Source organism: Leishmania infantum, chromosome 28 (assembly GCF_000002875.2).
Source record: "Leishmania infantum JPCM5 genome chromosome 28".
Lineage (NCBI taxonomy): Eukaryota > Euglenozoa > Kinetoplastea > Trypanosomatida > Trypanosomatidae > Leishmania > Leishmania infantum.
This window is the reverse complement of record NC_009412.2, coordinates 242,391-267,959: the sequence shown is the minus strand read 5'-3', so window position 1 is coordinate 267,959 and position 25,569 is coordinate 242,391. Positions and strand designations below refer to the sequence as shown.

At 56.9% G+C, this 25,569-nt stretch overlaps 8 protein-coding genes across 8 annotated transcripts; all 8 read left to right on the top strand.

Moving 5' to 3' along the window:
- Window positions 1-2,055: 2,055 nt before the first annotated feature.
- On the top strand, window positions 2,056-2,961 carry LINJ_28_0730 (putative serine/threonine protein phosphatase catalytic subunit; the record flags this gene model as incomplete). The annotated part of the gene is made up of 1 exon (XM_001470068.1): window positions 2,056-2,961. One exon carries the CDS (start codon window positions 2,056-2,058, stop codon window positions 2,959-2,961), a length of 906 nt encoding a protein of 301 aa, XP_001470105.1.
- Window positions 2,962-5,390: 2,429 nt separating this feature from the next.
- LINJ_28_0720 (conserved hypothetical protein) lies at window positions 5,391-6,092 on the top strand (the record flags this gene model as incomplete). Its single annotated transcript, XM_001470067.1, has 1 exon — window positions 5,391-6,092. The coding sequence occupies one exon, from the start codon at window positions 5,391-5,393 to the stop codon at window positions 6,090-6,092; it is 702 nt and encodes a 233-aa protein (XP_001470104.1).
- A 1,481-nt stretch (window positions 6,093-7,573) lies between these two features.
- On the top strand, window positions 7,574-8,656 carry LINJ_28_0710 (hypothetical protein, unknown function; the record flags this gene model as incomplete). Its single annotated transcript, XM_001470066.1, has 1 exon — window positions 7,574-8,656. One exon carries the CDS (start codon window positions 7,574-7,576, stop codon window positions 8,654-8,656), a length of 1,083 nt encoding a protein of 360 aa, XP_001470103.1.
- Window positions 8,657-10,535: 1,879 nt separating this feature from the next.
- LINJ_28_0700 (conserved hypothetical protein) lies at window positions 10,536-11,558 on the top strand (the record flags this gene model as incomplete). The annotated part of the gene is made up of 1 exon (XM_001470065.1): window positions 10,536-11,558. One exon carries the CDS (start codon window positions 10,536-10,538, stop codon window positions 11,556-11,558), a length of 1,023 nt encoding a protein of 340 aa, XP_001470102.1.
- Window positions 11,559-12,681: 1,123 nt separating this feature from the next.
- Window positions 12,682-13,761, top strand: LINJ_28_0690 (putative protein transport protein Sec13; the record flags this gene model as incomplete). The annotated part of the gene is made up of 1 exon (XM_001470064.1): window positions 12,682-13,761. One exon carries the CDS (start codon window positions 12,682-12,684, stop codon window positions 13,759-13,761), a length of 1,080 nt encoding a protein of 359 aa, XP_001470101.1.
- Window positions 13,762-14,942: 1,181 nt separating this feature from the next.
- LINJ_28_0680 (conserved hypothetical protein) lies at window positions 14,943-15,149 on the top strand (the record flags this gene model as incomplete). Its single annotated transcript, XM_001470063.1, has 1 exon — window positions 14,943-15,149. The coding sequence occupies one exon, from the start codon at window positions 14,943-14,945 to the stop codon at window positions 15,147-15,149; it is 207 nt and encodes a 68-aa protein (XP_001470100.1).
- A 1,505-nt stretch (window positions 15,150-16,654) lies between these two features.
- LINJ_28_0670 (ER lumen retaining receptor-like protein) lies at window positions 16,655-17,314 on the top strand (the record flags this gene model as incomplete). The annotated part of the gene is made up of 1 exon (XM_001470062.1): window positions 16,655-17,314. The coding sequence occupies one exon, from the start codon at window positions 16,655-16,657 to the stop codon at window positions 17,312-17,314; it is 660 nt and encodes a 219-aa protein (XP_001470099.1).
- Window positions 17,315-20,478: 3,164 nt separating this feature from the next.
- Window positions 20,479-24,426, top strand: LINJ_28_0660 (putative protein kinase; the record flags this gene model as incomplete). Its single annotated transcript, XM_001470061.2, has 1 exon — window positions 20,479-24,426. One exon carries the CDS (start codon window positions 20,479-20,481, stop codon window positions 24,424-24,426), a length of 3,948 nt encoding a protein of 1,315 aa, XP_001470098.2.
- Between the last annotated feature and the right edge of the window lie 1,143 nt (window positions 24,427-25,569).

Below are 25,569 nucleotides of genomic sequence, written 5' to 3'. Positions count from 1 at the left end.
TGGAGTCGGTTCTGCTGTTGTATGTGCTGTCTCCCCTCTTCCCCATTCACATGCCTTTTCCCTCTTTTTCTTTTCGAACGTTCTTCGTTGCTGTCTTCATCTATGTTTTCACTTCGACGTTCCCTTGAGTGCCAGACAGACGCATACACACACAGATACTTCACACACCTCCCCCCACACGCGTGCCCGAAGACGTACACGTAGGCGTGTATTTCCCTCGCCGTCTCGAGGGACTGCCGTGATTACATGACCCTTTTGCGTAATCGACTCTCGCAAGCGACAGCCTAGTCGTATTTCTCTCTGTCTCTGCCTGCCTGTGTGTCTGTGCGAGCTAAAGCGGTGAGGCAAAAAAAAAGAAGGGAGACGTCGTAGCTTCCCGCGTTCGCGCTCTCACTCTCCATTTACATGTGCTCTAGGCGGACGAAAGTACTGCTTGCCCAGGCAACCATGGGAAGAAAAAGGAGCGGCTCGTTCTCGTCCACCACGTGGAGGGTAGGATCAACGTGATGCGGGCTGCTGGTGGCCCTCTCTCCGTATGTGCGTGTATGTGTGCCACTCGCCCAGTGCGACGTGTCTCCTCTCCGCCGCCGTCACTTTTCTGTCTCCAGCATGAAAGAAACTACTCCCACTCCCTGCCTTCCACGTCTTCCTGGTCTCTCGCTTCGACACAATGCATCGGGTTACACACACGCGCACATACGTGCAACTCTCCTTGTGGCATCGCCTGCGCAGAGCAGGTCTATTCGTGATCACTGCTGCGGTTTCCTTTTCTTTGTTCCTTCTCCCACTTTCGCTCTCTTACTGAACCCGCCACCGCCCCCTCCCCACAACGAACTTCCGCTGATATAACCACTTTTAGAAACAAAAAAGCACGCATATATCAACCCGCCTTTTGCCTGCGCCGTGCTACGCGGTCTTTCTCTTTCTCGACTCTTCTCCCCCCTTTTCGTTTTCACGGGTTACACATAAGCCCCCTCATAGCAACCCTGCACAGCATACACACCGATACACACGCAGCCTCTCTTCTCGATTTATACACCTCTTCCGCAGGAAGTGCCTCTACGTATTCGTGTGTGCTATGCGCATGCGTTCGTGATTGCCACTGTCCTTGTTTTGCTTTCCCGTTGCCGTCTTGCCGCCTCCCTACGACTTCCCCCTTGCGTGTGTGTGTGTCTACGGTACGTGTTTTGTCGCGTTGCTGACGTGGTAGCGCCTTTCCGTTCTTCCGTTGGTTGCTTGGCTGTTCCCTCTTCTGTGCCTCTCCGCGGCGGCGAATATAGACTTCGAAGGGAGAGCAAGCATACCGAACGCATCCGCAACCGCAACAAGGAAGCGAATCACGCGGAGAAGTGGCCCACCATTCTACGTTGAGCTGACGTGCACGTGTTGTTGTTGTCCGTGTCGTGGAGGGGCTCCTCATTCTTCTTATTTTGTGGGTTCTCACCGTTGTTCTTGAGGGTGCCTTCTCTCCTGTTCTGTGTATCTTATTGCGCAGCGAATAAAGCAGTTTTCGCGCTGAGCCTGGCGCACAGCCCTACAGCAGCAGGCACACACACACACACACACACACACAAAAGCACACTGGCCGAAGGCACGAACTTACGTGATCGGTGAAGTGTCGCTGTGTGAGAAAACGAAACACACACACGCACACATGAACAAGTGCATGTGATTCACCGTTTTGTTTTGTCTACTTTTGATCTTCCCGTGTTGTTTGTAAAGCTGCTCCTCTCTGGCCTGCGTGACAGCCGCACCATCACAACATACAATTTCCCATTTCTTCCTCCCCTCTACCATCATCATTGACCCGCCCGACGGCGTCAGCAGCGCGTGTGTTGGCTTTTTCAGTTTGTTTCGGTTAGTAAAGGCCAGCTAGGCGACTTCAACACCGCTTTCTTTTCCTTTTCTCACCTCCGCAGAAACGTCGATTTCCCGAGCAGCAGCATAGTTGCACGCTTTAGAGGAGAGCGACGCAGAGCGAAGCCCGCCAAGCCCGTTGAGGAAGTCGAGGTGCCGCTGCAGCGAAGGGAAAAAGAACAACAGAGCGCAGCAGATATGAGCGTCGACTCCATTATCGAGCAGCTGCTCGAGGTGCGTGGCGCGAAGCCGGGCAAGCAGGTGCAGTTAGCCGAGAATGACGTGAAGCAGCTGGCGATACGCACGCGCGAGATTCTTCTCTCGCAGCCGCCTCTGCTAGAGCTGGAGGCGCCCATCAAGATCTGCGGCGATATTCACGGCCAGTACTACGACCTTATCCGTCTCTTCGAGAACGGCGGCTTCCCGCCGACAGCGAACTACCTCTTCCTCGGCGACTACGTGGACCGCGGAAAGCAGGGTCTCGAGACCATCTGCCTGGTCTTCGCCTTCAAGGTGAAGTTTCCCGAGAACTTCTTCATCCTTCGAGGTAACCACGAGTGCGCCAGCATCAATCGCATCTACGGCTTCTTCGACGAGTGCAAGCGCCGCTACAACATTCGTCTCTGGAAGGCGTTCACAGATACGTTCAACTGCCTTCCTGTGGCGTGTATTATCGATGACAAGATCTTCTGCTGCCATGGTGGCCTTTCGCCGGAGCTGCAGACGATGGACCAGATCAAGAAGATCACACGCCCGTGCGATGTGGCGGACACTGGTCTGATCTGCGACTTGCTGTGGTCAGACCCGGAGGAAGGTCTCTCGGGGTGGGGCGAGAACGACCGTGGCGTGTCCTTCACTTTCGGTCAGGATATTGTAGAGAAGTTCTTGAATAAGCACCAGTTTGAGCTGATTTGCCGCGCGCACCAAGTCGTAGAGGATGGGTACCAGTTTTTCGCGAAGCGCAAGCTCATCACCATCTTCTCTGCCCCTAACTACTGTAATGAGTTCGATAACAGCGGCGCCGTGATGACCGTGGACAACGAGCTCATGTGCTCCTTCCAGATCCTTAAGCCGTCTGTGAAGAAACCGAAGTTCTACTCGTAACGAGACGTATGCGAGAAGAATGGGAGAGGAGGAGGAGGGGCGCCGTTTTCGGATTGCACCGGCGTGCAGCTGAAAAGGCGCGATAAGCAAAAACAAACAAGAAGGAAGAAGAAAGGAAGGCGCAGCGCCGTGTGTGTGTGTGCGTGTTGGGGGGTTCATATGTCTCCCCTCTTCCGTTTCATCGACTGGCTGCGCCGCTTTGCTTTTTCCTTTTTGCGTGCGTGTTGAGGCTTGACTGGTGCACGTTGGCGCGTCTCTGTGTTTCGTGCTCCCCACCCCCTCCTCTCTCTCTCTCTCTCCGCGCGCGCTTCATACTTTCCTTCTCGTTGCTGCTGCTCTTGTTGCCGTCGTCGTTCGCTTGTTGTTCGTCTCCTCGGCCTCTGTCGATCTATTTTTCCCTTTGGTCTGCGGGGCGCCTCTCTTCTTTTACCCTGTGCGTCCGTGCCTGCATGTCGCTCGTTCGTTGCGTTCTTGCACCTGTCGATGTTGTATTAGACATGCTTGGTGATGCGATATACGGCGCGAGAAAGTGTATGGGCGCGCGTTAGTGTTTCTCTCTGTGTATGCGTATGCCAGGCAGCGCCTAGCATGCCGGATGATATCAACGCGGATGTATGTCACCCCAAGGAGCGGCAACCATATCCCCCTCTTCTTTTCTACTATTGCGGGCCCACACTCATGTTTACTGCTCGTCTTCGCGGCACCCTCTGCATCCAGAATGGATCTCTCCTCTTTTGTTCTCTCCCTCTCCGTGGCTCTCCTTTCCATCACATACGTCATCGTGGGGCCATCGTTGCGAGGGTGGGTCTGAGAAGGGACTCTTGTGTGTTCTCGGCTTATCTGCGCGCGTGGGTCTGTACGGGTGTGCGTGTGTGGAGACGCGTGCCCCTTCTATGCTATGGGCAACGCAAAACCAGCGCAACACCCACACACCCACTTACACTCATGCGCGCAGAGAATCGAATCAGGTGCAAGGAACCTCCTTTTTTTTTGCTCTCGCCCACCGATAGATCCTTGTCCAGCTCTTCTTCACTCTCTTGCTCTGACCGTCTTCCTACCTCTCTCTCCTCCCACGCGTGGGCCCTGCCGAGGCGCGCATCTCTGGTGTCTCTCTCTTCTGCCCTGAAGGCGAAACAAAAATCAACTAGGAGGCACACAAGGATCGGAAAGCGCAGAAAGAAGCGGGAGGAGGCAGTGTATGTATGTGGAGATGAGCGGAATGTTATAGCGTACAAGGGAGCAAAAACAAGTACGCGCGTGCAAGAGCAACGAATAACGTAACTCAAGTGAGGGTGGCTGAGGCGCGTTGGTGTCGTCTTCGATTGCGCCTGTTTTATACTCTTCTATGCCCCTTGCCGAGTGTGTCTGTGATACTCTGCACTGATGGATGAGGTGTGGAAGTAGGTGAGGGGTAAAGGGTAGATGATACTGTGAATGGTGTGGCGACGGTCGCGCCTGCGTATGTGAGGGTGGCGTGTGACTCATGTTCCTTTTTCTTTGTTCTCTGTTCTACATTTTTCGTTTTCGTTTCGTGCCCGTGTCTGTGCGTGATCGTGTGGGGGCGTATGCGCGATCATGGCGATGATGCCGATTGCAAGGAGCCCTATCTTTTTCTCCATGCCTGTGAGTGTGCGTGATGGTGTTTGTGTGTGTGTGGTCGTGCTGGAGTGTGCCTTTCCAGTTTTGCCTTTCCTTGTCTTCTGTCGACGATGTCGACAAACCCCCAATGTACGACCCCTTTCCCCTTCCCTTCTTTATTTGCCCCATGTGTGCGTGTGTGTGTGTGCCTGTCTGTGTCTCTCTGTATGGGTGTGTGTTCTTGTGTGTTTCTACCTTCTCCTCATTAACAAAATCCAACAGAAAGGGAATATCATCAAAGCAAGTCACCACCACCCTCCCTGACGGTGTCTCTTGGGCCGCGACAGTGGACCCGAGGAGAGGAGGGAAGAGGTCGAGGAGTCGCGGCGTAGCTCTCCAGGCGTGGGAAGTACATGTAGCAAGCGTGGTAGCGGTGGCGATTCTTTTCTTGTCGGGTGGCCGGAAGGCCTCATACGGAAAGAAAGTACCGGGTTACGTATACGCCCAGATGGCGCGGATGCAGTCCTCCAGCGTCGCCTCCTTCCTGCGAGCGCCTTCCTCTTTCCGTTACCGCCGTGGAGGCCGCGTCTTTGTGCGCGGCTGCGTACGGAGCGGCCATCAGCTCCTGCTGTTCACACCACGCACAAGCACCCAGGCGTGCACGCAGCGCGATACACTCGTGCGCTTCCTGCGATGTACGCATGTAAGGTGTACTGTGCGCATCCCATCTAATCCTGTCCTTGTGCGCCTATTTCGTCTCTTTCACCATGCCACACGACATCAGAGGAAACACAGCCCGACTGGTACAGACGCGACTGAGAAAGGACCCCGCGAGAGAGGCGCGCACAACGATGGAGCCCTACTACGAGCCGGACTCAGAGTTTCGCGAGCCGCTCACGGACGTGGATGCGTTCCTCGACAGTGCGCGGTACAACGAAGCCGGTGACCTGGATCTGCTTAAGGCGTACCTGGATAAGAACCCGAGCGACGTCGACGCGCGGGATGAGCAGGGCCGCACAGCGGTGCACATGGCAGCTGCGAATGGCCACATGCCCATCTTGGAGATGCTCTTCCACTTCAACCCCCAACCGAATGTCCCGAATGACGAGGGCAATACGGCCCTGCACTTTGCTGCGCTGAACAACCGCGTTGCTGCGGCGGAGGCGCTGCTGGCGCACGGGTGGAGGGCGGCTGAGCAGAACATCATGGGCAAGACGGCGCTGCAGCTCATCTACGAAAAGCAGTACAACGAGATGGAGACGCTGCTCATGAGCCGTGATGAGACGCTCGACACCTATGTTCCGCCCACCGAGGCTTCCGTGATGGTCGACCTCGCAGCCAAGGAAGGGTGCAAGGACGAGGACAACGGGCGAGACGAGAAGGCAACCGAAGAGGCGAAGGTCGCGGCAGAACGCAAGATGCCACCGGCACCCATAGCGCCTGCAAAGAAGATTGTGCCATCGGCGAGCAAGGCGCCAGCGCCTGCGGTGCCGGTGGATGCGACAACAAGTACCCAGATGCTTGGCTCTGCCTCTGTGGATGGTATCGAGTAGGCCCAGATGGCAAAATGAGACGCCGCGTCTATTTTTACGTATGCGAGCGTATGCACCAACGCTTCATCTGGCTAACGCTCATCCCCTTTCTTGTTTTCTTACGCACTCCTGCGCCGCGACTACGGAAAGGGTGGGGGCGAGGGCGGAGGGGCAGGGGTGTTCTCAGGGGGGCAACGTGACGCCGAACATTAATCAACAGTGACAAAACGATACCAACATCATTCGGACGGCGCGGATGCTTCACGGGGGGGGTGACGGGAGCCATAGACGAGGAAGACAACAGAGCAGGAGGGTGCGTCGTCCAGCGTTGTTCAAGGAGTGTGTTTGTGGGTGTGACTGAACGCGTTTTGCTGCCTAGCTCCAACCGTATCATTCCTTTGCTCATTGTCCGCTCGCTGGCCGGATGCACAAGCCACTCACCTCCACAACGCGCGCGAGACGGCAGAGCAGAAGCGCCACCGCGACGAATGAGGGTCAGCAGCCAGCAGGGTATGACACACACATACACACAAACACACGCACAGATGCACATTATCCCATGCACGGCCCATTAATCTCTGTGCCCCACCCCCCTCCTTTGACACCTCTTGTCCTTTGCCGTCTTCCTGCTCTGGTGCTCCCCCTCTGCGTCCTCGCTGCTGTCGAGGTGGATCATACTTCGCTGCTCTCTTCATTTCCAGTTTTGCTTGCCTTCTCGCGATGCCGATCCCTGGAGTTACAGAGCACGCCCACAACGCGGAAAGAAAAGCAATAGATGGCAACGAAGACACCCGCTCTTTGCGCCTCGCCCGCAACCCCCTTTCCCCAGTGGACGGGAAGCAGAGGAACCCTTCTCATGCATTCGCGCACGCACATACCGTGTGTGTGCCATACGCTTGACTGGAGGCCATGCGTCTTGCGCTGTCTCTTGACGGCACTTCTTTTTCCTTGTGCTCTCTTCTCCTCGCGGGGGCGGCGTTTCGTTCTGCCCCTTACGCTCTCGATCCGCCACTTGCACACTACACAGGAGATCGACAACAAAGCGCATCGGCACCAACGGCATGAGCGGCGCTAGCCCAGAAAGTACTCGCGCGCCGGCCAGCGAACCTTCCGTGAAGGAAATGCCTATCGGCGAGCGTTTCTTCGAGGCCCTCTTCGGCTTTGCGGAGGGCGACTACGTTGCCACACGACGTTCCCTCTTTCAAAACTGCACCTTTGAGGCGGTGCGCGCCAACAAGTCGAGCGGCCACAACCGCGTGCGCAAGGAGCGGGCCTTGTTTCACCACCCGCGCGTGGCAGGCGGCCTCCCCGTCAGCAGCGGCTGGCATTCCACGCCAAGGGTTGCCGATCTTCGCACGGAAACGACGGCGGCCGTGCGCACGTTTGACGAGAAGTACCCAGGGCTGCTCGCGAAACTAGCAGCCGCTAGAATTAGCTCTTGCGAGATGTCCAAACCACCGTCGCCCGTGACGTGCGTACATGTCACGGGCGACGCTGGGCGGATGCACAGCCTCACGGTGAATGGCGTCTTTCAGGTCGCCAGTCAGTTCAACCTGCTCGAGTTCTCGTCGTCTGAAATTTCACCGGAGCACGGCGTGCGTCACTACGCGCATTATCCGACCCAGGGGCCGGCGTGTGCTTTGGCGTGCATGGCTGGTACTGTCTATCGTAACTACCTTCTACATCCCGACTTCTTTGGAGCCACGGATGCGGTGGCTTTCACGGAAAATGCTGATGTGGCCGACCGTGGACAGCAAACAGATCGCCAGCTGAACATGCTGGACGAACTTGTCGATTACCTCACCCGTGCGCGCAGCAGTGGTGACGCTACCTATGCTACGGATGCCGCTTATTCCACTGCTTGCAGCGCGCCTGCGCTGCCGCGGGAACACTTCTTCACGATCCGAAACGGGTACTTTTTTCTGAAACGGCAAATGGCCTCGCTGCCTGCGCGATTGCATCGCATCGCCGCCGTCGAAGGGATCTCGATGGCGGATGTCGAGGAGGAGTTGGCGTCGCGTCTTCGCATTGGACTGGTGGAAGATGCCACCGTGACGCTGCCTCTGCACGACCCGCCTGTCTTCCGCGTTCGTGAGCAGCGCCAACTCACCGATCAAGCGGAGCGAAGAGTTGTGTGCAGATTGGATGCAGATGTTGCTGCCGAGGTGGAGGTTCATGAAGTGACTCAGACGTACAACAGTGCCTTGAGCCTGCCCCCGAAGGACCATTGCACGCCACTGGAGTGGATTGGCATTGCCACTCTCTCCCGCATCATCTTACGCGGCACGTACGAGGCCACGCTCCTGGTCGGCGTTCAGCACACCCTCCGTGATTTGGAGCGGCAGGCCAGCTTGGCGGTCGCGTCTTCGCCAGCGACGCCGCCCTTTTCGCTACCGCCCATCTTCCTCACCAAGGTGGGCGGCGGTGTCTTCAACAACGATAAGGAGTGGATTGCCTCTGGGATCGCGTCAGCGGTGCACCGCGTAGCCGCGCTCAGCGTACCGCTCAATGTGCGACTCGTGCACTTTCGCCGGATGGATGAGTACTACATGAGATACTTTCCATCGTGGCCTGTGCTGGACTGAATCGCGCGTGCGTCACGCCACTCGTGTACGTAGGACGGGAGACAGGAAACACCACGTAGAGGGTGCGGACACATCTAGTTCTCGTGTAGCGTACTTTTCTATTTCTCATGCGCGCATCTGTGCTTGTTTGCGTGTATGTGTGTGTATGTCCCTCTCTCTCTGCGCGCACGTACACCGTCTTGCAGCTCACCCCGCTGGTGGGCACGCGGACGCGTCTTCCCTTTTTTCCCTCTTGCGCCCTTTGCCCTATGTTGTTTTTCACCATCACCCAGAGCGCGCTCTTCGCGACAACGCGGCTTGCATTTTTCCTCTTCAAAGTCTTGCCTTACAGAGTGTCGTAGGCGTCGTGTTGTCTCGCCTGCATTGCGGAGTCGTTTGCCCGCGTTCTGGGGGACTCTGCTGCCGCGCGTGTTTCTCGTGCAAAAACCTAAACTCTGACATTATCCTTCCCTTCCCCCCTCTTTCACACCCGAGGCCGAACGCCCGTTGTGCGTGTTGGAGGACGTTTCCCACTCCCACACCCCCGCAGCCCTCTCTCTAACACGCCTCCGATACACGTGCACAGGTACACAGGCACACGCGCTCTCCTTTCTCTTTTCTAAGTGTAGCGAACCCACGAAGCAAGACACGCCATTTTTTTTTCGCTTGTTGGTTTCGTGCCTCCTTCCAGTACAACGACACAGACGGCGAGCGAGGTGGACGCAGTGTCGGCGCGCATTTTCCGTTTTTCTCTTGTCTTTCGCTCCCCCTTTAGCGGTCTTCTCATTTTCGTTTGAGTCGAACGTGTACACGCGCGCGTGTGTTTGTATGGTTTACTTCGGCCGGCTCCACGTTGGCGCCGGCAAACACAAGCGGATATGTACACCCATTCGAGAAGCAACCACGCCGCCTTTCTCCACTGTCTCTTATCATCGCACCTTCCCCTCTTCCCTCCCTCTATTCCACCCACCACTCGCCCACGACAACCCTCTCCTCTCTCTCCCGAGAAGAACTGTGCTTGCGGGGTGCCGCAAAAAATCGTGCCCCCCTCTCCTCTCTCGCTCTATATTTTCCTGACAGCCACGCGAGATTGTCGCCGTACGCCAACCAAGAGCCGAAGCGAAACAAAAAAGAGCTCATCACCGTCTCCATGCTGACATGCACAGGGAGGCGGGCTCAGCATGCGCGCGCTTGCATCTCGCAGGGGCAGATCGCACGCTGTTTTGCAGCGTCTTGCCTTGCTTTCCTCCCCATCAAGACGTTTCTTGTCTTTTCTCTCCTATGATCCCTCAGAATGGTGGGCATATTCTACACTGTCTTGTCTACCACGCATCCACGCACGCACTTCCATATTGCTTGCGCCTCTCCTCAGCCTTTCTCGACTTACTTCCCACACGAGCACGCGTGGGGCAACGTTTCACGGTGCAACTCGTCTTCGAATAGGTGGTCAGAAGGGGTGAGGGGAGGGGGGCATCTTTGGGTGTCGCAACGCCATCACTCGTCTCTCTCTCTGTCGATTCTCGATTCTCTGAACCCGTGGCGCATGCGAAGACACGCGCACCACTTTTTCAGCTTTCCTTTCCCCGCACTTACGGGCACACGCGCACATTCAGCAGGACACCCTGCGAGGTGCGAGGAATGAGCACCTGCGTCGGCGGCGTTTTCTTTTCCTCTTCCCGACGGACACCGCAAACTTGCTGACGGGCGCATGGACGAGCACAATCACCTGCTCTTACGCCAGCGCGACTGCCCATCTCTCCACCTCCTCATTGTTTCCGTTTCGACTCTCTTGTTAGTTCTTTCCCCTTGGGTGACCTCATCCAAGTGAGAGGCAGGCGTAGCCGGCAGGTAAGCCGCTCTGACCTTCTTTCCTTCGACGCAGCGTTGCCGCGCGAGAAATATGGAGCCGCGCCGATGGAGGCCACTGTTCTACAACCCTTTCACGGAGCGAAGACGACGCATGGAGTACATTCCCTTGTACCGTGGCTTTTTCCGCACGATGCCGCTGCACCGCTGGTGCATCAAAGACATTCAAAAGACGCTCGGCTACGCCGCCGTCAACCCGTCCCTCTTCGGCTTTCCTGACCAACCCACGTGCGTTGTGAATACAGCGTACTTTCTTCCGTCCCTGCGGAGTCGGCTGCGCGGTGTATGGGCCTTCGGCACGGAGCGCGGGTGTAAGAGCATCATCGTGCCCCACTCATGCAGTGGGGAGGCTTTTGACGCGCTCGATGCCCGTCTCATCGAGCCACTCTTCCGCTGGAATCCTGGCATTGAGTACGTGTATTTATCGCGCCACTGCGAGCCGATGGCGCCGCAGCTCCTAGGCCCTCTCAGCCGCTGCCATAACCTGCGCGAGGTGACCTTGGAGGGGTGGAACGACGCCGTTGCCGTGCATCGCGTTATGATGGCGTGCAAGCACGCCGACGTGCTGGAGACGTACAGCCTCGATGACCCGCCGCGCAACTGGCGCAACGAGCTCTCTGTTCAGGCACTCTCCACCCTAATCGAGATGCACCCCAAGCTGCGCGCTGTCAAGTCACATCGTCTCTACCTCGGTGACTGGTATGAGGCAACCCGCTTCTCCCGATGCAAGCACAACGTCGCCCTCATCCCCTTCTCGTGCGATTTTGTGATCGTGTTCTACGCTATTTTTCTCTGTGTTGTGTGCATACCTGCGTATGGCGCGTACCGCCTAGTCTACCGCCTTTGCGCGGGTCGCTTGTCGGACGCCTACACGTGGTTCTGGAGCGTCATCGCATTTGTGGTCACGCTCTCGGCGGTCGTCGCCTTCGACTCCGTCGGGCGATCCTGCCGCGGTAGTGGCTGGGTTCATATGCAGAAGTACTTCATCTTTGCGAAGCGGCGCGTCGACATGTGGATGGGCGTGCACCGGACGGCACTCGTTGCCAGAAAGAAGTAACACACGCGTACACACACTCTGTACTCGGTGAGCGTGGCGATCATGGAAGCGTGCGTGTGCGTTGGTGGTGCTCTCGCTGCCTTTGAGGGATAAGGGTAAGCACATACAAGCGCTGCGGCTGTGCCTAGCGGGCGCACATCTGAACCGACTCCGCTCACTGTCCAGACGCGAATACTCACCCGAACGAGTACTTGCATGCGCGTGCGTGTGTTGTTTGGCTGCTTTTCATATGGGCGTGTCTGTGACTCTTGTGCGTGCAGGAGGCTCCCACTACATTGACTTGCGTTACAAATCTTATCGTTTTTCTGTGTTCGTGTACGATCGAGGCGAGGCGGGAAAGGGAAAACAAAAGCAGCAGCTGCTATTTCTAGAGAGCACCGATGACAACTACACGGGCAGCGGCGACTGCAGGCAGCATAGGAGTCTTTCATTTGAGTCCCTCACCGTAGATGGCCGTCCGGCTTTCCAAGGCAAGCGGTGCTGCAGGCGCGTGCGTGCCCATGCGTGAATGTGTAGGCAACATCTCCCACTCCTCGCTCACGCCGCTTGTCGTCTCGACGGCACCCGCTTGCCGCTTGACCGCGTCTGTTGTCTCATCTCGCACATCTTTCTCCTTTTGGCCCTCTCACGTACTTCTTCTCTACTCTCCGCCTGATCGATTTGTGCACTGCCCTGCGCAAGCAAAGTGCGCCGGTGTGTCTTCTGGTTTTCCTCTTCGATTTGTGGCGGTGTGGAGGGGGGCATAGGCATCGGCACTGTACGCGAAACGCCTGTTTCGGATCCTTTCTGCTTTCTGCACCCCACCCCCTCTTTCACCTCCCAACGCTACGCACTACTTGGCCTTTCCCTTCTTTTTGCGCATTGGCGTACGCCACACACACACACACACACACACACACACACACACACACACACCTAGCTCGTGTCGCTCACCCACCTGCGCGGCGGAGCCCGTCTGAGGGAAGGGGGCAAGGAGACGGAATCGAAAGCCGAAGGGCCTCAAGGAAAACGTACAGGCGCCGAAGTAGACTGCCGTGTGTGCGGATGCGCGCGCACTTGTTGCCTGTTGAACCTTTTCCCCGCCTTGGCCGACAGATCATACTCACTCTGTGGAGGAGGGCTCATGAGTGACACACTACTGGACACAGGCCACACTGCGGCCGTGACCGACATTGCAGCGGATGCGAATGGACGGCATCTGGCGACGGCGAGTAGTGATGGCACAGTGCACGTTTATGAGTCTGTCACTTCCTCCTCCAAGGAAGCGTCGCAGTACAAGGGTGGGCCACAGCCCACGACGTGGAGCCCGGTCGCGGTGCTCCAGTGTAGCAGCGAGGAACAAGCGGCGACGGTGACGTGCGTGGCATGGGCCCCTCCCGCCTTATACACGGCCGCCCTCGTTACGTGCACTGAGTTGGCCAATGAGGTGGCTCTCTGGTGTGACGTGGGCAACGACGCACAGTATCGCAAAATCTACGTCTACACCTTGGCCGCACCGGGCTGGTGTGTTGCATGGGCCCCGCACGAGTACGGGAAGCTGTTTGCCGTCGGCTGCGCGGATGGGGCGGTGGTCGTCTTCACCGGCGGCCCAGACGGCACGTGGGACATCCACTCCTTCGAGAGCCATCCGCACGGTTGCTGCGGCCTCTCCTTCGCTCCGTTTTTTCCGCCGGGAGCACTGCTCATGGCGCCTCTGGAGAAGGACGTTGGCAATGTTCCGGGCAATGCGCCGCCGATACCGCTCGCACCACCCCGTATGATCACATGCGGTGGTGGCCGGTTCGTGAAGCTCTGGACGCACTCGTTTGCGCCTCTGCCCGGCGAAGAAGGCAGCGGCGCGCCGCTGGGGTCTGTGTGGACGTCCATAGAGCTGGAGGCGGCCGAGGCGACGAGCGCCCCAGCGTGGCGGGAGGTGTGCTGGGCTCCGAATCTGGGTCTGCCGTTCACGTACATCGCGGCCGGTTCAGAGGACGGACTGGTAGCAGTCTGGGTGCAGGATGGACCCGCCTCGAACCCATGGCAGTACCGCCTTCTGCCCCCGCCCCACGGCACTCCAGGCGAGAATGTGACGAAACTCTCGTGGTCTTTGGTAGGTACGTTCCTCTTGGTGTCCTACGCTGATGGCACGGTGGCGATGTGGAAGGAGACGAGCAATCATGGGGCGTGGCGCGTGGTGAGTGAGTTGGAGAATCCAACCCTGTGAGGGAGTGACGTGTGGGGCACTTTTATTTGTGGGCTTGTTGCGGCCTCGTGCACGCCTCCCTCGCGTCCTCGCTCTTTTCCCATGCTGCCCTCTCTATCGACATCCGATTTTTCTGGCCCCGCCTCGCCGGGTCTTCTCCACTTGTTTCCCTGCATCGCGTTGCCTGACGCTTGACGGAACTCTTGAGGGGAAAAGGAGGGAAGCGAAGTGCATTGTTTCCCTTGTGCCAGCGTTGTCTCCTTGCCACCGGCTTGTCTGAGTGGGCTGCAAACCACACAATCCTTCTTCTCCCCCACCCAACACCCACCGCTACAAGGGAAAACCAAGTGGAAGAGGCAGGAGCAGTACGCGGCACAGCATTTGGAGAGGGAGAGATGCAACCTGCTTTTCCTGTCGGCTTGTGCGTGAGTGTGCAGGACTCAAGACGACTGTTCTGCGGTGTGTCCGGCACATGGTTTCCGAGGATGAAATGCAGCTGGACTGCATGGTTGATGTGCAGGGACGTTGTGTCTGCCGCTTCCCGACCCCTCATGGGCCTGCGACTCTTTTCTTCTCGATCTCTGCGTCCATGGCCAACTTCCCTCCTCCTCGGTCTTTCCTGTGCCCCTATCTTCCACACCCCCTCATCTTGGTGCACCGCTTCCATTTACGTTCCCTGTGCCGTGGCCCTTATCTTGCCCTGACGAATTCACTGACACACGTACACATGCGAACACACACACACACATACACACGGTAACTAAAACGTCACAGAGCTACACATATTCGCTTTTACCCCTTTCGATTCATATTCTCGTGGTTGCCTGTATCTCTGCTGGACAAGCCAATCACTCAAACCGACTCAGGAAACTGCTTTACACACGCCCTCTCTTTCATCGAGCTTTTGTTTTGTTCCGTTGTGTGCGTGTGTGTGTGTGCTACCAGTGAGAAGCGAAGGAAAAAAAAACTAGGAAAAGAAAAGCAAATCACGCATTCCGTTTATGCTGTTCTCGCACCCCCCCTCTTCTCTTCCTCCCCATTCCTTGACCTGAGCCTCCGTGCTGCTGTGCCTGCTGCTGCTCCTCCCCCTTTCCTCTCGCACGAGTGCATCAAGTGTTGGAGAGGCGCAGGAACAGCTACGTCTCCTCTTTCCCCAGTCCTAGAAGCCGTCGAACAAGCGAAGTATCATTACGCGGCGCACCATGGGCCTCTTTCTCGGCACTCTCATCTTTATCATTATCGGCGCTATCGGTGCGCTGAGCGCCCCGCTCTGGGCGAAAAGCCAGGTCGACCTTGTCCGCGTATTGTGCGCGGTGGCCACCTTCTGCTGCTGGATGTCGTGGGTGCTCATATACATGGCGCAGATGAACCCGCTCCTGCTGCCCACCCGGTCGATCAAGGTGGAGTGAAAAAAGGGGGAGGTGCCCCTGGTACAAGCTGTAGAGCAGCAGATAAAGCGCGACGAAGGAAGAGCGTAAATAACCTATTTGGTGATCGCCCTACGCTCCCCCGTGGTGTGTCGTTGCGGTTCCCTCCAGCGCACTCGAGGCCCTTCACGACGGTTTCGGGTTCCCTTTGCCTACTGCTGCTGGCGTGGAGGCGGTGAGTCCGGCGGTGAGGTCGTCCTCCGTCCTCGTCTCCTCTCATCTCAGTCTTTGCTCAGTTCGAAGGCCCCGTGACCGTGCCGCGTCTCCTGTTGGTGTCTTTGTGTGGCTTTTGACACTGTGGCAGCCGCTGCTGCCGTTGGTGCCCCTCCTCCTCTCCCTCGCGCTTTTCGCAACCACAGGGAGCCGCACCGCCATCGCTCACCGACGTCTAGTGAAGTGTTGGTCTGTCTTTTCCTTGGCACTCTGTCTCTCTGCGCTGTGTGTGTGTGCAGGCCTGTGCGTGTGCCGTCCTCACGTGTGCATCCTACGATGGGACGGAGGTGTGTGCCCGTGTCTGGTATCGTCATCACGCATGCAGGAAAATCGAGGCAAAAAAGGAGCGCAAGATACGCTCCCGGGGGAGGGGGAGGGGGGGGGAGCGATGCACACGGCAGAAGTGGAAGCCGCGACGCCTCTTATTCGTGTGTACATGTCGAAGGCATGGCGATGTGTGAAAGACGGGCCAGATTCCGGGTGTGCCCCTGAGACATTCCCGCTCGTTTCATGCGAATAGACTAGCTCAGTGATGAACTTGACTGACGGCACATCACTAACGTACTCAAGCGTGGTTGCTGGCGTTGTGTATATTGTTCGAGAGCATCCATTCAGCTGCTGCTAACGTTCGAAGGCGCGTGCCCCATCTTCGGATGGGATAGAGAGGCCCAGAGGTATGTGTTTGCATTCCCATTCAGACACAGGTTCACTCTTCACCGTCCGTCGCGGCGCTGTCTCACTTCGACGACCGGCGCCACTCTTTCAGGGAAACTCTTGCTCTCGCCCTTGATTTTATTCTCCTTTCCTTTTTCTGGTCTCCATACCTCTGGAGGATTCCCAGCCGCAGTTTCCCGCGTTTGCCGTCGCGCCCGCCACACACAAGCGCAAGGCGCACCGATACAGACACACGCCGACTGATTGAGCATTGAAGAACCAAAGAAAAACGGAAAGGCGAAGCGAAAGCCGGGTGCCACTGACGCATACACGCACACAAGCGCATACATGCGTACCTCCAAAGACATATATATATATATGTATATATATGCCTGTTTAGATTTTTTTTTGTGAGGCTCATTGGCATTGTTCCTCTCGCTCAGGTCGTGTGCACATCTAGAAAGCCGCCGCCTCGTCATTCTGGACGCCCCTTCGCCCCCACTCGTGAGCAATAACGAGAACTAGCTCACAGCCGCCTTCTCCTGGTCTCCCCCACTACGAAAATACACACACGAAGCTGTTTTAGTAGAAATCGAGCGCATCGAGCACTCCGGCAGAAAATGGCGTTGGTTCGCGTAGTCGGTGATATGCTGCACCTCAGCGCTATCTTGATCCTCTTATCGAAGATGCTGCGTCAGCGCTCGGCCGCCGGCATCTCACTCAAGTCGATGGAGTTGTTCGCCATTGTCTTCTGTACGCGCTACCTTGATGTGCTGTTTTCCTTCATTGGCATCTATAACACCACCATGAAGATCTTCTTCATCGCCTCAACGCTGCATATCTGCTATTTGATGAAGTTCAAGAGTCCGTGGAAGGCGACTTACGACCGCGAAAACGACACCTTCCGCATCCGCTACCTCATCGTTCCGTGCGCGGTGCTTTCCATCCTGTTTCATGGGACACCGCGGCACAACATCGTTATCGAGTTGTGTTGGACCTTCTCGCAGTATTTGGAGGCTGTTGCGATTCTGCCGCAGATCTTCTTGCTCGAGTACACTGAGCGGTACGATGCACTGACATCTCACTACCTCTTCTGCCTCGGCGCGTACCGCGTCGTGTACATGATCCATTGGGCGATTCGCTACTATATCTATCACAAAGTGCGCTGGATCTCGGTCTTCAGCGGGTTTGTGCAGTCGCTGCTCTACGTTGATTTCTTCTATCACTACGTGGTGCAGGTGGTACGGAAGGCAAAGCAGCGATACGAGCTGGCCAAGTAGACAGTCGAGGCGGAAGGGTGTGCGCGTTGTCGCGTGATGTGGGAATAGGGAGGGCGAAGGGCTGCGGAAGCGTGCGCTGGCATGGATGTGAAGGTGAGGAGATGGCTACATCTGGGGAGTGCAGAGCTTACTTGGACTGACTGTGCAAGTGTCACGGGGGCTGGCATCCGTGAGAGAGCTGCATGCATAACATGCATATATATGTAGGGTGCCCGCATTCTGAAGGCGTTTTCTTTTTTTCATCCTCGAATACTGCAATGCATGGCGACACCCATCCTCCTCCTTCCACAGAACAGCGTAGAGCAGGCGTGCTCCCTCGCCGCCGTGTTCATTCTTTACCTCCTCACGTTCTTCTGTTAACGTGTCTCGGTGTACGTCCTTCTCCGTTCGAGTGTATTCTCTCGTTATGAATCTTTGCGTGTTTGTGTGAGTCTCTCAGTTGTTTACCGGGGCGTGGGCTTGGTTGTGTGGTGGGTCTGCTGTGTCGTGTCTGTTTCATGTTTCCGTTTCTATTGTGTTTGTTTCAAGTGACCAACACTCCTCTTCTCGTTCTCATCCTGTGCACGCGTGGGTGTCCGTGTGTCGTTCGCGTTTACTTTTCCGTACCCCTCCCGTCCCTTCCCTTCCTTTCACCAACACTCATCTCTCCTTCGTTGTTCACCACGAAATTGTCTGCACGCATGCAGAGGCAAACAACCAAGCAAGCGCACACGCACGCACACACTTGGGCGCCTTTCAGTGTGTATGTACGTGTGTGTGGCTGCGTCGCAGCGTAGCGCTGCGCGCGTGTTTTGCCCCTTGTTTTCTTTGTCATCTTCTTTTATTTCCTTCTCTTCCCTCTCCTTCTTGTCACTCTCGTCTGTGCATGTGCCTGTTTTTTGTTTTGTTTTGCCTTTTGTCTCCGCCACTGTTCCTCTTCGTGTGCTGCCTTACGTGTTGCCGCCCCCCGACGTTATCATAAAAGTGGGGGCAGAGGAGGAGGGAGGTGAAGACGGGAAGGCTCGAAAAAAAAAGTGAGGAAAAGAAGGGAGGCGACGAAGGCGTGTGCGGCTCAGTCGACTCTCTCCTCTCCGCTGCCGCACCTCTCTCGCGCTCTGTTTTCCTTCGTTTTTTTTTTTTCGTGCTAGCTCTCTTGTCTCTCTGTGTATCTGTATAGCAACGTTGTTGCTCTATCATTGGGATGGAGAAGGTGATGACGACAGTGTATGATGGCGTATATGCATGTGGAGCTGGAGAGTGAGCGAAGCAAGCTGAGGGGCGAAGGAACGGCGTGTTACCATCGTCGTCATTTGTCTTTGTGCACAGGATCTCGCTTACTCACTCGCGTACGTGCGCAAGCGCGCTCCGTGCCTATCCACGCCCCCAAAGCCTCTTGAAGCTCAGGTGTGAAGCACCCTTCTCAAAGAAAAGGAACTTACAACAAAAAACATGCGATATGGAAGGTAATGCCATCATCCCATTGCTGCGCAAGATGGAGGCGATATCACACACATCAAGGCAAGCTTTCCGGGCAGCGGTGAGGTGTGCGACTCACATCCTTTTCGTTTCTTATGTTGCACACAGCCGGCTTCGCGGGTATTGTTTGCGACGGCTGTCCCTGTCTACGGTGTGGGTTTCTATGTGCAGTTGAGGGATAACCGGTTACAAATCTTGATGCGAAGGGGGAATGACAGTAGATGTTGATTGAGCTTATCAGCGGCGCAAGTATTCGAAGAAGATAGAGGTTTCTCGGTAGCGGTTCACTTCCCAGCTCGACGCTACGATGCCTTCAGTTGGTTCGCGCGCGCGCTGCGGACTCTCCCACTGCACCCGTGCAGCGCCGTAGAGCACCTCTCCTCTTCCGCCTTCTCCACCTGTGTCTCTTTCTCATCACTTTCTGCTCACTTCTCATACTCCTCTGTTGCCATTCTGTTTCGTCCACGTCACAACACGTTCCATCTCTCGCGACGGTGGCCACCGAAACTCGCTCACCCGCGTGCTCCTTTCCCTGTGCCCCGGGCTACCGGAAACGGACACGTGCACGTGCGTCGCTGTTTATTCGCTTTGATTTGGGTGTGCTACATCTCTGTCTCGCTCGATCGTGACGAGAGGCGTATTAACGCGCGGGTGCACCCCCCCCTCCCCCACAGGGTGTGCGCATACCCACGTAGATACATACGCATACGCACATTTGCATACGCAGCCACACTGGTAGCTCCACTGCACGTTTATTCAAGTTTTTTTTTTCTCGCCCGCTTCGCACGACGGCGTGTGCGGCGAAGTCCACTGCTCTCTCTTCGACCCCTCATATCCTTTGAGGCATTCCACTCCGTCTATCAGGCACACGAGTACGAGTCTGTGCGCCCGTGAGCAGTCGTTTGCCACCATCTTCATTCCTTTCCTCTCTTTTTTCTCTTGTGATTTTGTTTGCCGTGTTGTAGCGCGTGTGGCGTCGGCTGCATCCCAGTCTGTGGGTCTCTGCTGCTCTTCCTGTCCTCAACGCATCTCGGCCCTCTCCCCCTTTTCTAGGTCGCTCTTAGTCAGAGCTCACACACGCACACACGCGCACGAAAAGAAAAAACGAAAACGAAGAAGCAGTCAAACTAAGTGACAGTGGCTTCGTTTTCTCTGCTTCGCTCCTCTCCCCTTTTCCGCCCGTACAACCAACGCACGCACACGCCTGCGCTTACGCAGTTCTTCACACACACACACACACACACACACACGCACACATACGTGCGTGTATTTGCCCGTCCACGCCCTCTCTCTTCCCCCCTCTCTCGCTGTTGCTCTCTTTCTCTGTGCGCACCGCCTCTGTCGCACTTCATCGTCCTGTTTGTTCTCCTATTTTGTGTGCAGGGCTGTGTGTGTGTGTGTGCCGCCGCTTTTTTATTTCTTATTTGCCCCAACCCCTCACCTCCGCTCCTTCCCTACCACTTCTCCCTCTTTCTCTCTGTGCACATTCGTTCTTACAGATCTGTATAGCGGCTTTCATTATAACTATATATATATATACGTTTGCCTTGTTTTGTTCTCACCGCCCCGCTGCATTCATTGTCCTTGTCCCCCCTCTCTTCCTCTGCGCCCTCTTTCCCCGATCTCCGTAGTCCACCCCTCTCTTGAAAGCCGCCATACATGCATCTGCACTGAGGTGGCACGAAAAAGGCGCGCCGCGATCACGCATCATGAACAACTATGTACTTAATGACGAGATCGGCCAAGGTGCCTTCAGCACCATTTACAAGGGCCGCTATCGCACCACCACCGAGTTCTACGCGATTGCCTCCATCGACAAGAAGCGACGGGAGCGCGTCGTGAACTGCGTTCAGCTGTTACGCTCAATGCACCATTCAAACGTCATAGAGTTCCACAACTGGTATGAGACCAACAATCACTTGTGGATCATTACAGAGTACTGCACCGGCGGAGACATGAGCACGATCCTCCGCTCGAACATTAATCTCACCACTCAGGCGGTCCAGGCATTTGGCCGTGATGTGGCGATGGGCCTCATGCATATCCACAGTAAGGGTGTCGTGTATAACGACTTGCAGACTCGTAATCTGCTGATGGACTCCGCAGCAATGCTGCGCTTCCACGACTTTAGCTTAGCCTGTCTCTTCCACGACGCGGCGACGCGGCCGCTGGTGGGGACGCCACTGTACATGGCCCCCGAGTTGTTCATGGAGGATCGCCCGTTGTACTCGATGGCATCAGACCTGTGGTCCTTCGGTTGCGTGCTGCACGAGCTGGCGACAGGCAAGCCGCCTTTTGCAGCATCCGACCTCGAGACGCTACTGAACGACATACTGACGAGTCCGACGCCAACGGTGCCCGGTGCGCCGGAGTCTTTTCAAACGCTCTTGTGCGGCCTTCTGGAAAAAGACCCTTTGAAGCGCTACACGTGGGCCGATGTCGTGCGCAGCGAGTTCTGGGATGAGCCCTTGCCGCTGCCGAGCAACGGCTTTCCATCTCAGGTGGCGTGGGAGGACTACAGGCGTTCGCGTTCTGGACGCGCCGCGAGTCAGTATAATTGGACGGACGCCGATGTGCGCGCGGCAGTGGCGCACGCCGTGGCGGCAGCGAAATCAAATGCTTCCACGCACAATGTGGAGGAGAGGGAGCGAGCGGCGGCGACGTTGAACGTCGCAAAGGAGCTGGACTTCACCGCAAGCGCGGCGATGCTGCTGGAACGGCTACCTGAGCGGACACAGGAGCGTGCCGCACACACAACAATCCATGTCACCACCGCGCACGGCAGCCTGGTGCCCGGCTGCCCATCCACGGCCTCAGCGGCGTCGAATACCTTCAACGCCAACGGCTCTTCCTCAAGTGCCGTTGCGTCCTCTCGCCGCAGTCGTCTCAGCGAATCAAAAAACAGTGGCGGTGACCCACAAAGGCACCGCGTGAGCAAGGGACGCGGCGCGGCAAGCAGCCGAGCGTCTGGTAGCGCCGCCATAGCGTACGAAGGCGGACGCACCGCGTACGCGACCAACTCCGGCGCCAAGGAGGACCGCCCGACCGAGGCGAACTTGCATCTCTTCGCGAGCGAGGCGCTGCGTCACCTCACAATCAGCGACCTCCTCCCCCATCATACGGATCAGCACATTCGTCCTCTGAGCAACAATAGCCGCATCGAGTACACGCCCGAGCCGTCGTACGACATCTCCACTCTAGGCTTTACGGCGCTGACGGCGGCGGAGATCAACAGCTTGACGGGTAAGGAACACACCGCGTTTTTCCGCTCGCTCTACCTGGCCCTCTCCAACTTGAGCAGCGGTTACGATAATGTACTCAACACCATGAACTACGTCATTTCGCTCTGCGGTGACGCGGAGGTGGCACGCGCCTCGGTTAACAGCTCCGTGATGCGGCTGTGTGTGAAGCACGCGGGCCGCAAGGATGCGCCGGCGGGCTTTCGCGCAGCGGCAGCGCTCATTATGGGGCTTTTGGTGCGCACAACGGCCTTTATCACGTCGGAAGTGGCCTCGTCGTCTATCCTGCCAGACATTATGCAGTTGTTTGAAGACGAAACAGATGTGCCTGTGAAGCGCAAGCTGATCGCATGCATCGGTGAGTTTCTTTTCTACATCGCCGTCCAGCAGAAGAGGCAGCGCGCCATGTGGAACGTGCAGCCGGCCACGGTGAAGCGCATCTACACCTGGGCGTTGGACTCCGACGACGACGTGCTGAAGCATTATGCGGCAAAGATGATCGAGAACATGGCATCCACTCCGCAGAAGGAGATGACGCTGGAGCTTTTTGCCGACCCCGTCTTTGTGGAGAAGCTGCTGGCCGTGTTCGCGCTTCCGTCGGTGGAGGGTCGGAGCGAGGACATGCGCTCCGATGCAGTGTGCGCGGCGTTCAAGCTCGCCATGGTGAAGGACGAGCTGATCCTCGCTGTCATGCAGTGCAGGTGGCTGCCGGTGACGTCGTACGCGACCGTGATGCAGCGATCCACTCTCACGCACCCGATGCAGATCTTGCTAACGTTCCTTAACTACGCCATTGTAAAGGGGTTGGTGACGCTACAAAGCCCGTTTGCTCGATTGTGGTCGCAGGCCTCTTTTGACTCGCACAGCAGCGGCGGCTGCGGCAGTGGCCGCCGAGGCTGTGCCTTGACGTCCTCGCTCAGCGTTGAGGATGCGGAGGAGGTTGTCGGCAACGCGTTATTCGTGAGTGAGGACTTGCTTGAGCACCTGAGCGAGGCGATCGAGCAGGCGTCAGTCGCTGTCTACGGCAAAACGCTGCTCTTTGTGATGCTTATCGGCTGCGTCGGCGGGAGCACCATCTGCCAAATCCTCAACAGCCGCATCGTCGCCTTCCTCGATCGCCTCGTTCGCGACGCGGACTCGTACGTGAAGCGCTGTGGCGCAGCCTTGTCGGCCTTCCTTGGCTGGTTCGTGTCTGAGAAGCTCGCGAGCATTGCGCGCCGAGTGTCTTCGACCTCGACGGCGACGCACCTCGCCGCCATTCAGCAGCTGCTGAACAGCTCCGCCGTGCGCAGCGGCATCGACTTTCAAAAGGATGTCTTCCAGAGCCTCTCGACCTGCATTGACAAGGCCATGAACAACACGATCTACGGCACCTACCGGGACGAATTCAACCGCATCGCCGACCGCTTTGTCGAGAGCCCCGAGGAGGTGCTGCGGTATCAAGAGAACATATGCCTGTACCTCGCCACTTCCTACGCAGAAATGCTGCGACGCAAGGAGGCGAGCGGCCGCTTCACTGCTATTCGTTTCTTGACGTCTGCCATGGTGCCCATCTCTGCCGAGGTGACGGCGACGCGCAAGGAAAGCAGTGGCGCCACGTCGGCCGCGCGCCAGGTGCTGAACGCGGTGGCGCCGAATGTTGCCTCTCTCTTGCAAGAGACAAGCCCGATCCCCACGAACACAATGCGGCTTCTCGTGACGTGCGGCGAGATGGCTCAGAGCAAACTCTCCGGCCTCGTATCTGAGCAGCTATTGGGCCACATAATGGACTACGTGAATGGAAGCGGGGATGGCGGCGACATGTACTATCCGCTCTCTTTTATCCACCTCTGCCTGCTGGTGAGCCAGCGGGTAGATATCTTCAACTACGTCGTGCGCCAGGGACTGTGCGCGCTGGCCCTTGAGACGCTCGCGTCCGCCGCCACGGGCAGGAATGAGCCGCTGGTGGAAATGTGTTGCAATCTCTTGGCGGTGGTGGTGCGCCGCGTGGCGGGGGACTCGTCATCACGGGTGACGGCACAGTGCGCCAGCTGTGTGCAGGCGGACTCCATCAGCTCTGTCTTGCTGCCCATTTGCGCAGACACAGCCAACAGTATTGCTCTGATGGAGTCCGCCGCTTCCGTGATAGAGGACTTTGCCCGTCTTTCGTCAACGGCCCGCAATGACCTCACCTCGGCATCCGCAATCGCGATGTGGGCAGGGGCCTTGTCCAATGCGCTTCTGTCATCGGCGAGGCGTGCCGTAGCCGTGAGCCTGCTGACAGCTCTGTCCACGTCGTGCGAGTCCACCTCGCGCGACGTGCTCGAGGAACTCAAGTGCGATTCGCGCGTCATGTCAGTGCTGGCCAACGCCGCCGACTGCACGCACATGCGCCTCGTCGCCAGCGAGGCGAACAAGATTCTGAAGAAACTCTCCTAGAGGTATCAGGAGAGGTGCTACAGAGCACTTCTTTCTGCAGGCGTGTGTGTGCGTGCCCGTGCCTGTGCCTGCGCGTGTCGTCGGACGTGCTTGTTGTTGCCTGTACGATTTCGTTTGTTTGTTTTTCTCACCTTTTTTTGTCGTGTCTTTGGATGCCTCTCGTATGCCACCGTTCCCGTCTAACAACCCCGCCAACCAACCAGTCTCTCGCTCTCTCTCTCTGTTGCTATCTTTCTCATTCTCCCACACGCTGTGGATGTATGCGTCATGCGTGCTGATGGTGATGGTGGCGATGCTTGGCGGGCGCCTCTACTGCAACAACCCTGGAAACAGAAGCTGAAAAAAAAATAACTGGTCGCATAGGCGGACAGTGGCCTCTGCAGCTCTTTCTGGACTGTCGGAAGACTCCCTCGTTTTCTCGCCGCTTTCCTCCGTCGGGCGTGACAGGCAGAGGTGGGGGGGGGAAGGGAGCCGCTTTCGATCGGCGGTGCATCGCATTGGGCAAAGCGGATTAGGTTTATGGATGGTGCACGCCTCTGTCATGTCGTAGCTTTCTTTTCTACGCCTACCTCCCATGGACGTTTGAGGACCTGTGTTGGTGAAAGGCACATCTGCATAATGCATGCTTGGGTGTCTTCAATGGCAGCTCACACGCCGCGCACCGCTCTACTTTGTTCTCTCTCTCTCCACCTCTGTGCTCGCACAACCCACTTCACCCCCCCCCTCCCCCGTTCCTCTCTCCTTAATTCGAACCTTCCCCTCCTGCAGCACCGTGAGACGGCTCAGACGTGCACACGCTGACCGACGCACGGATCAGGTGTGGAATATCTTTGGAGCAGAACGCTTACACCGCAGACGGAGCAGACAAGGGACTTGTCTAACTTCTGACAGGCTGTGAGCCAACGACGTGTCTTCCTCACTCTCCTTCGCCTCTCTCTCCGCGTCGGTGGTGAGAGAGGTCCTTCATTGCGAGCAGCCGTTTGTGTACATAGACGTTTTTTTTTGTTTGACCATTTCATTTTTCGTCTTTGGCTGCTTGCAGAGGTTCCGGTTTGAGCTCACAATCACTTCTCTGTGCGTGCGCGTGTGCATGCGGAAGCTGGATCTTTCTTTTGATTGTTTCGTCTTCTCTGCAGCTTGCGT